A 10,559-nucleotide genomic window follows, 5' to 3' on the forward strand; every position below is an offset into this window, starting at 1 on the left:
CTTCGGCCGGCTGCCGAACAAGCTCGGCGCGGCCCTACGTTTCTTTGCGCCACCTTGGGCATCCGCCGCGGCAGACAAGCTCGCGCCTGGCTGGCCGGACCCTGGCTGGTGGCGCGGGGCGACTTCCCTCGCGGCATCGTCGGGCCAGTCCTCGAGGCTGGCTTCGAGCCTCGAGCCGCCTGCTTCGCCACCTCCTCCCTCGGCGTTGTCCTCCAAAGCCTCCGCCCCCAAGTTGGGGTCATCCACGTCGCTCTCCGCTCAGTCGGGAAGGAATCAGCGCTCCGGCCCCGCGGCGCCAGCTGCCGGCTGGAGGAGGGGGCTCTATTCAAAGGCCGATTGGTCAGGTTGGACAGGCCGAACTCGGCAACAAAAAGGATAGAGAAAAAGAAAGATGACTTACCATAGGCGGGGGGTCGGCGCGTGAATATGGCTCCTTGCCAAACCGCCACTCCTCCATGAGCTCGCAGTTCGCAAGATAGTTCACCATGTGAGCTACCTCTGCGTGAGGCATCTCCTTGGTGCACAGCCGGCTTGGGTCCCGATGCCCGCTCATCTGGCAGATCATGTGAGGGCGGCTCTGGAGCGGGAGCACCCGGCGCGCCACGAAGGCGGATAGCAAGTCGGGCCCGGTCAGGCCCTCTGACTGTGTCAGCACTCGGAGCTGCGCGATGGCAGCGGCTCCAGAAGGCGACAGCGTCTTGGCCCGATACGACCAGTTGGGCCGCCTCCCAGCCGGCGGGCCGGCTTCGTAAGCCGGCAAGTTGACCCAGTTGCCCTCCGGGAAGACGCTCTTCACGTAGAAGTACGACCGCTGCCACATCTTCACCGACTTGATCATCGGGATGGGAGGGAACGGATTTTTGGCCGCCGGCCTCCGCACCGCAACAAACGCGCCGCATTGAGCCGGCACGCCCGCGACGAGGGTGCCGAGCTTAATGTAGAAGAACTCCCCCCAAAGCTCGATGGTGGGGAGGACGCCGAGGAAGCCTTCGCACAAAGTGACGAAGGCGGACAGCAGCACCACCGTGTTCGGGGTGAGGTGGTGCGGCTGAAGGCCGTAGAACTCGAGGAAGGGCCGGAAGAAGCTGCTCGCCGGCAGGCCGAGGCCGCGCAGGCAGTGCGAGCGGAAGACGACCCGCTCGCCCTCCTCCGGCGCCGGCGAGATCTCCCTCTTCGGCGAGAGGCGGACCTTCACGTAATCTTTGCCGGGCAGCCGCCGCGTCTGGCGTAGGAAGTCGATGTGGTCGTCGTGAACTACGGAGCCGTCCCATGCTCCGGAGCGCGCCATGGGGGGCGTGGGATTGGAGGATGAGCTCATCGGAGACGAACCACCGCAGCGCTCAGCGTGGCTTGGAGGCGCTACGGCAAGAGCTAGAAGAAGGAGGAAAGAACGGGGAGGAAGGACACGCGTGCTCCGCCTCTCCCCCCTACTTATAGGCCTACGGGCTGCGAAGCCGAGGGGGCGATCGTGGGATTTACTGCGCCCACGACCCCGCGTTTATCGCGCGAGTTACTGCGCAGTAACTCCGCGTAAAACTCAACCGCCCACCTCGGCCGCAGTGGATCCGGTCGCGTGCCGAGGCGTGGTAGTGGCGGGCCCCGCCAGCAGGCGTGTCCCATCACGAGCGTGGGTTGGCAGACTGGCCCGGCCGCTCGGCGCCACGTGCCATGCCCACAACGGGCGGTGGCCTGGAGGCTTAGCTAGCACGCCACTTGGTTCCCGCCGACGCGTTCGAAGTTTGGATAAGTCAGGCTGGGCGAGGCCGACTCCCGCCAGTCGGCTCGGCAGAAGTCGGGCGAAGCTCCACCTCAAGCCCTCGGAGAAAGAAACTGCTGAGGCTCCTCGGCTGCTCAGCCGCGGCACCTCACCAGCTTCGGGGACTACTGTCGGAGTAATGGGCCACGGGTAGGCTAACCCGAGTCCCTGAGCCTTTCAAGACAACGGGGCTGACAGCGCCCCTCGAGGCGTCAAGATGAGGTGCCGCCTTCTGGAGGCCGACTTGAGGAATAGCCGGCTGCCCGTAGACGGCCGAGTTCCAGAAGCCGGCATCAAGACAAGCCGACTCCTAGTGGGCGGCTTCCACAGAAGCCGGCCCCTAGCAGTCAGCCCGTGGTGCCAACGAAGCCTGCGCCCTCATCAAGAAAGACAAGACAGGGAGTGGCTACAGTATAGCCCATCCTTCCCAAATCCAGGGATGGGCGTGGCCACAGTGCACCGTACCAGCGGAGATCTCCGCCCGGCGCGGCACTGTTGCCACTCCACCCCTGACGTCACCACGAGCAGGCGGAGCCCTGCTCCCACGATGGCCTGCCGGTACGGCCCAAGGACGACGGGCCCCACCGATCAGCGAGAGCCCGGAAGACGGCTAGAGCCCCACTAGTCTGATCTGAGGGAGGTCGGACTTCAGCAGTCGGCCGGCCCCTTCCTCGGGGCCCACTCGCCATTAACCAGACGAGACATGGAGTGGCTACAGTAATCGCCCGCCAGGCGGCGGGGCTGTAGCCACGCTCCCCTGACCGAGTCGGCGTCATTAGCATCACGATCACAGTGATCAGCAGCCGACAAGACCCGCGAGCGGCGGAGGCGGCCTGTCGGCTCTGTACCAGACCAGTCGGCAGGGCCCACCAGGCGGCCGGCCCCAGCAGCCGGCGGAGAAGCCGGCTACCAGAGAGACTGACAGCCGGGTCCTACACCCGGCCGGATTACTATTGTACCCCTGGGGGGTAGGCCTATATAAACCCCCCAGGGCACCCATGCAAAGGGCTCCCAACCTGTTAGAACTAGACCGACCCATAGAGAAAGGAGAGAGCTAGCCTTGCCTTCTCCTACCTCTAGCATACAGCTCGAGGAGCACCATTGTACTCACTAGTGCCTTAGTGATCATGCGGAGACCCCGCAGAGCAGGACTAGGGGTGTTATCTCCTAGGAGAGCCCCGAACCTGGGTAAAGTGCGCCGGCGTTCGTGTCTACGCCTTATCCCGCTTCCAGGCAGCGGCGACGTTCTACTCGCTCCCACCATGATAAGCCATCCATTGGCATATGTCGCACCCAACCCCCGACAATCCTTGTGCTAGCCCGACCTCTTTCTCATTTCAGTGATGCCGACCACAAACCTGATTATCTCATAATCCTTGTCGCATGGCCATGCTTATCCTGGTCGGATCACACGAGGGGCCCAGAGTATATCTCTCCTGATCGGAGGGGCAAATCCCATCTTGCTCGACCATGTCTCGCAACATGGGTCTGGAGAAGCCCGAAACCTACCTTTGTAACTACCCAGTCACGGACTAGCGTTTGGTTAGCCCAAAGCAAGTCTGTCACCATCCCGAGTACATGCGCCAGCTCAGGTCTTAGGACATAGAACATATGTTGCACTAGAGACTCACAGATGACATATCGTTGCGTCTCATATTGGGTCTGTCCGACTCGGACCTTATCTCGACTCGGATCTGACTATGTCGAACCCGACCAGATCCTTTCGAGTCCATATTATATGATTAGCATCCAATGCTCCATGACTAGTGAGACCAAGCCATCGACCGTGTCATATGCTAGTCTAATTGGCTGCGCGTCCACACAGCCCTTTCGACTAGGGACATTTTAGGACAGTCATCATACAATGCATAGTCCCACAAACAAGTCACGTACATGCTGATACACATCATTGATAATGTCCAAGGACTATCTTTATTCATAAGCACATAGGAAATATCATTATACATGATTGCCTCTAGGGCATATCTCCAACATAATGATGGTCGGTGATAATGCTCCCGTTGTAGCACTCTTCGATGGAGCAACGACGGGTCAAGCGGTCCGTGATGATAGTTATCAGATATGGGTCCAGAGGCCCGTCTGTTATAGTGGTGTCATCACTGACTCCGAGGCACTGACCGGCCAGAAGCGTGCCAGTGATGATGATGCAAACTAGCCGGTAGTGTTGTTTGAATCTGTAGTAGTGCTCCTTAGACGGAGTTGACCAAGTTGTGTAAACCCTAGGACCCCCAGTATGCTATATAAACCGAGGATCGGGCTCGTCGTAGAATAAGATCTTACAGATTAGAATCTCTCGGTACTTTGTATACATCCTAACGCAATAAAGCAAAGAGCGGGACGCATGATATTATCTCCGCGGTGAGAGCTCGATCCTGGGTAAAACCCTTGTCCCTGTTACCACCTCGCCAAGTAGCATAGCTAAAAAGTAGCTAAGGATACCCTACTGAAGGATCTACCGAATTTAGCTCCGATAGTAATGCAGTAGGCACCCATGCGCCTTCGCGAGAGCCGAGGAAGGCTCCTTCTTCACGGCAATCGGGCGCCGATGGCTCCTTGATGCGGTGGAGAGGCAGTGAGGGTGGCGCCAGACTACGGTCACGGAGTGACCGCTCGAGCAGGAGCTGCAGGTATGCTTGATACTCCTCATCCGTCGCGGTGATCTCCGTGGGGCGGCTATGGCCGCTCCTCCTTGTCGCCGGAGGAGAGCACAGTGTCCTCCATATCGGAGCGGTGGTGAAGGAGGAAGGCCTCGGAGAACGTGGGCGGCACCATGATCCGGAGGGAGAGCCGGATCCACTAGCCGGTTCCGAGAACCAGCTGCTCTGTTCGGACTTGCCCATCATCGAGGAGAGGAGATGAACGGTGACGATGGTGAGCGTAGAGGAGAGGAAGTACGATGACGGTGAGCGTAGAGGAAAGGAGCAGGCAGTGGAGTGCGGGTATGAGACGAGATGCGTTTTGGCCGGCGCCAGAGCCCTAGTTAAATAGCCGGGGCAGATGGACAGACGCCGCTTCAATGCGACGCAACTTGCGTAATAGGCTTGTCAGTCCCCGCTTCCGCATTGAAGCGGCGCCGCCCTCTCGTCCAGTCACGCCGCTCCGACCGACAGCGTCCCGTCGCATGCGCTCTGGAGCGGCTGACCGTCATGAATGTGCGGTGAACGTTTGAGAGCGGGACGCACGGTGATAATATTGGATGGGGCCGCGTTGTCGGGCGCGTACATCCGGACACCCACAAACCCCTAGATTTTTTTGCCAGTTTGCACGAATTCGGACAGTTGACAGATATATGCGGCATTAGATGGTGAAAATAGTCCAGACACCATGGTCCAGACGGTGTGCGGCACGGCCTTGGAGAGCAAATTTGGTGCACTAGTGCACAACAAAAGTGTCACCAGGACAGGGAAGAAAACCAGCAGCACTCTGTTTTAGGCTTCCACAGCACGAGACGCGTAGAGCGAGTTTTCCTTTCCTTTCCTTTCCGGAGAAGGATTCAAACCGAATCCTCCGCCGCCACCGATACCCATACGAACGAACACAGCCAAAAAATTACTGCCATGCTACGTATGCCATCCTCGGATCCACCCACCGGTAAAAACTTTCCATGAACGGTAGCCCCCAACGGCTAGTTCCCGTGCCCGGAGTCCCGATCGATCCCAGCCGTCGGATCTGCCGACCGTTGGAGGCCGGTCCGAAATAAAGCCCCAGCCTCCTCCTGCCCCGTCCTCCACACCAGCCCCCGCCCCTCCCCGCCCCTCCCCGCCCCCCTCCAATACAATCCCCCAACCCCGACCCGACGAGCGCCGCCGCCGCAGGGACGAATCGGAGGTCGCCGATCCGCCCTGTTCCGCTCGGGAGCTCGCCGGAGGAGTCGCACCTCGCCGGTTCTCGAGGTCTTTGAACGGAGCCGGAACAAGCGCGACCCATGGCGACCAGGCACAACCAGCAGAACGCGGCTGCCGCTCCGCAGCCGGCGGCCAACAGAGGTGAGCCATCCGCCCCCCCGCCCGACGAACCTTTCTTTCTCGCCGCGCCGCATCGGGAACGACTCCTGCACCGCTAGGTTTCTTGCGGCTTGTTTCGTTCAAGTTCTTGATCTGTTCGTCTCGCGAGTCTGATCCGCCAAGATCGGATTTTTAGTTGTGTTTACAACCAGCGCAGTCTGATGCGTGCGAGTTTCTTGCCCGATCCGTGTGTCAAACAAGCGATTCCTTGATCTTTGACTCATGTCTCTCTTTCGTGATGTCCAGGTGCCGCAGGGAAGCAGAAGGGCGCCGCCGCCGGCCGCCCCGCTGCGGGAGGAAACAGGCGGGCCCTCGGGGACATCGGCAACGTCGTCCACGCCCACGTCCTCGACGGGTAAGAAGATCAATCAGCGGAATGATCGAATCAAGTCCTGCTTTTCTTTTTTCCGTTCTTTCTCCTGAACTGAAACCGTTCTTGCTCGCTGCAACAGCAAGATCCAGCTGCCGGCGGGGATCAATCGCCCGATCACCCGGAGCTTCGGCGCTCAGCTCCTGAAGAAGGCCCAGGCCGAGCCATCTAAGGTACGGACACCAGCCGAGCCCCCTTTCCAAAGCAATTTCTTGATGATGGATTCTAATGTAAATCGATTTCTTGTGGTGGTTTGCAGAACGGCGTCGCTGTTCCTCCAGCAGCGCGGGCCGCCCCGAAGCCGGTGGCCAAGAAGGTCCCTGTCAAGCCCGCCGCCGTCCCTCGCCCTGAGCCGGCGGCCGCCAAGATCGTCACCGGCTCCGACGAAACCAGGAAGCCATCAGAGGTGTCTGCCCCCAAGACCTCGAGGAAGAAGGTCGTCCACACCCTCACGACCGTGCTCAACCATCGGTCCAAGGTGAGCGACCCGGGCCATCCAACCAACACCTCTCTCTGTCTCTGTTCTTACTGCCCATCCCAGTAGTGCCTTAACTCTGCTCGCGTGTTCTTGTGAATGGCAGGAGGCCTCAATCGACGATATTGACAAGCTCGACGGCGACAACGAGCTCGCCGTCGTCGACTACATCGACGACATCTACAAATACTACAAGGAGGCACAGGTATAACCACGAACCTTCCCCCTCTTCAGGATTGCTGCAGGCAACTGTTCTGACGATGTTCACCAATCTGTGTTGCAGCACGAGTGGCGGCCGATAGATTACATGGGCAGCCAGACTGAGGTCAACCCCAAGATGAGGGCTATCCTGACAGATTGGCTAGTGGAAGTCACCCACAAGTTCGAGCTCATGCCCGAGAGCATGTACCTGACGATCTACGTGATCGATCGCTTCCTGTCCCTGCAGGCGGTGCCCCGGCGGGAGCTGCAGCTCGTCGGCATCGCGGCCATGCTCATCGCCTGCAAGTACGAGGAGATCTGGGCGCCGGAGGTATGGCCAGACACTTTCTCTCACCCCCTTTGCATCCATCGATCGCTGCCTCAGTCTGTTCATGTCTCTCTGTGAACGAACTCTGAATCTGAAGTGTCTGTCTGCAGGTAAATGACTTCATATCCATCGCCGATAACTCCTACTCGAGGCAGCAGATCCTGTCAATGGAGAAGAATATCCTGAACAGCATGGCGTGGAACCTCACCGTCCCCACCCCGTACGTCTTCCTGGTCCGGTTCGCCAAGGCCGCCGGGAGCGACAAGGAGGTAAAAAGATTGAAAGAACCAACTGCATTTTGATTCTGAATCTCTGAAGTTGCATGTCAGTGCCATGGAATTTGCGTCGTATGCTGAATTTCGTTTCCTCTTGTTCTTGTGAATGAACGCAGCTCGAAAACATGATCTTCTTCTTCGCCGAGTTGGCGCTCATGGAGTACGGCCTGGTCACCGTGCGCCCCTCGCTGGTGGCAGCTTCTGCGGTGTACGCTGCCCGGTGCACGCTGAAAAGAAGCCCCATCTGGACGGAAACCCTCAAGCACCACACCGGATTCTCCGAACCGCAGCTCCTGTGAGTGATCCATTCTGTCTGTCTGTTGTACCTGCCTGATCAACTTTGCTGAATGGAAATTCCATCTGTTTGTTGGTTTTCAGGGAGCCTGCAAAGATGCTGGTCATGGCACACGCAGCTGCTCCGGACAGCAAGCTCAAGGCCATCTACAAGAAGTACTCCTGTGAGCAGTACGGGCGTGTGTCCCTGCGCGCCCCAGCAGTGGCCGCTCCTCAGCGCCAGGCCTAGTCGGCTTTAGGAACTGCTGCTCGGCTTTCGATCTTGAAAGCTTGATTACTTACTGTGTTACTGTCTGATATGATACACCAGGGTGTAAACAACTATATGAGTTCATTCATTTCATATGTTTTAGCGACTTGCTTGGCTTTCGAAAGAGAGCTGGGTTTACTTACTCTGAGTGTAACAACAACAATTCATACTAGTTTGAATCGAATTCAAAGTATTCTTTTTTACAGTTCTCTCGGTGGTCTTGGTTCAGTTTGTGTTTGTTACAGTTATCCAGTTTTTACTTTTGTTTGCCTTCCACTGTTTGGATGGAGCACTTGCCTGATTTTGTACTTAATCTCGTTGCAAGTGATTCTGCTGCACCTGTTGGAAGACATGATTTTCCTCGTCAAAAAAAGTGCAGGAACATTAGGTACAAAAAACTGTTTTCCCAATCTCAAGAGTGAACAGAAATTGCCTCCATGGCAAGAGCCTGTAGCTAGAAGAAAACTGTCTCCATGGAAACGCAGCTCAAATTTTCTCATTGGATCAGTCTACCAGGTCAGGAAAAAAAGAGAGCAAAGAGGACAGATTCTTTCCAGGAGAAAATTGAGTTCATTGCTAAATTCTCAAGTTTATTTCGCAGTCCCTTAACACATTTAGTTATTATGACCTGACTCGAACCAACTAAATATCGGGGCCAACGAGTTGTGCAGCTGTTTTGACCTCCTGTCGACGAAACTCGCTATGGCTCCTTCGGATGAGCACTCTGGGGCATGCAACCCGGACGATCTAGATGATTTTTTTGGGCAACTTGATCTGGCGAAGGAAGAATTCGATGATCTTAATCGACGAGGAAGACCGAGCTCAATGAGCGAGTGTTCTTCCGCAAGATGAGGGACGTCTGGAATCCCATACAGGAGGTGCGTCCCGACTGGTTGGCGCCAATCTCTTTTTATAAAGCCACCAGGCTACAAACAAAGGTTCAAACATCCCAAACAAACAGCCAACCACACAAGTTCAACAATTAAACATTACAGACTGCCACAACTTGCGACGACTCTGATCTATCTCTTTCCCAAGGAGGGGGGGGGGGGGGGCACCATTCTACCATTTGCACAAATAGATCTGAGCCGAGTGATGAATGTTGGAATATTGTTGTATTGAGATAGGACTAGTGTTTAACTTGTAATCCTCTCCTTCTGTACCGACCTTCTCCTGTTACTTCACGATCGATTTCTCGATCATCAGACTTGTAAGCCACGACATCCCTAATATAAATACAATCGGGGCCCGAGAAAAGGGTTTAACGCTTCCCATAATATTTACATGGTAATCAGAGCATCTTCTTTCCCAAGGAGGGGGGGGGGCACCATTCTACCATTTGCACAAATAGATCTGAGCCGAGTGATGAATGTTGGAATATTGTTGTATTGAGATAGGACTAGTGTTTAACTTGTAATCCTCTCCTTCTGTACCGACCTTCTCCTGTTACTTCACGATCGATCTCTCGATCATCAGACTTGTAAGCCACGACATCCCTAATATAAATACAATCGGGGCCCGAGAAAAGGGTTTAACGCTTCCCATAATATTTACATGGTAATCAGAGCATCTTCTTCCTAGATCGAGAAGAGATCGCATCTAGTCTTCCCCAAAACCTCGCCTCGCCAGACCTCGCTATGACTTCGGCCTCCACCCAATCCAGCACCATGAGTGCGCTCACCACCTCCCTCGCCTCCACATCCCCCTTCGTCCCTTGGATCACCACCGCAGGAGAAGCTCACGAGGAACAATTTCCTCATGTGGAAAGCCATCGTGCTGCCACAAATCAAGGGCGCCCAGATGGCGCACCACCTCGATCCAACGAGCCAAGCGCCGCCGGAAACTCTCACCATCACCAAGGCTGGGAAGGAGGAACAGATTGCAAACTTCGCAAGGTATCTCTGGTACACTCAATATATGGCTCACAACAATCTTGCACTCAAAGAACCAGGATCATTCAGTAACCTCCAGGCTTGTCTTGACAATAAAACTAGGTTGAAGAGCCCCAAATCATGAAAACCAAGCCCGCACATATGTTTGGGAGTGGTCCTAACATCCCATGCAACCCAAGCTGGTTTGCGCTTCCCTCTTTTGCTTCCCCACCAGAACTGACAAATAATTGTTGTGACATTCTCGCAAAGTCCCCTTGGCAGCCTGAAACATGACATGGAATACACTAGTATTGTTTGAGCGACTGATTTTATAAGAACCTCCTTACCCGCAGCCGATAAAAGTTTCTCCATCCATCCCTTCAGCTTTTCCCATACTCTGTCCCTCAAGTACTTGAAGATACCATTTTTAGAGTGGCCCACATCTGTTGGCATACTCAAATAGCATTCATTAAGGGACTCGTTCTGAACAAGCAGAATATTCTTCACTCCTCCCCTTAATACCTATGGACACCCCTTACTGAAGAAGATATAGACTTGTCAGTATTAATCCTCTGACCGGAAGCATTGCAATAGTTATTCAGTAGGTATGAAACCTCCTCTGCACCCTCCATACTAGCCTTGAAAAGCGACAGGGTGTCATCTGCAAATAAAAGGTGGTTAACGGCTGGCGCCGTGGGAGCCACCTTAATACCT

The 10,559-nt window shown here is 55.8% G+C and overlaps 1 protein-coding gene across 1 annotated transcript; it reads left to right on the forward strand.

The window, feature by feature from the left end:
- The first annotated feature begins 5,533 nt into the window (after nucleotides 1-5,533).
- On the forward strand, nucleotides 5,534-8,179 carry LOC109752099 (cyclin-B1-5). Its single transcript, XM_020310965.4, has 9 exons — nucleotides 5,534-5,763; nucleotides 6,028-6,136; nucleotides 6,234-6,324; nucleotides 6,411-6,629; nucleotides 6,733-6,831; nucleotides 6,910-7,158; nucleotides 7,266-7,424; nucleotides 7,547-7,725; nucleotides 7,809-8,179. Exons 1-9 carry the CDS (start codon nucleotides 5,703-5,705, stop codon nucleotides 7,951-7,953), a joined length of 1,311 nt encoding a protein of 436 aa, XP_020166554.1. The 5' UTR covers nucleotides 5,534-5,702; the 3' UTR covers nucleotides 7,954-8,179.
- Nucleotides 8,180-10,559: the final 2,380 nt, after the last annotated feature.

This window comes from Aegilops tauschii, chromosome 1 (assembly GCF_002575655.3).
Source record: "Aegilops tauschii subsp. strangulata cultivar AL8/78 chromosome 1, Aet v6.0, whole genome shotgun sequence".
Lineage (NCBI taxonomy): Eukaryota > Viridiplantae > Streptophyta > Magnoliopsida > Poales > Poaceae > Aegilops > Aegilops tauschii.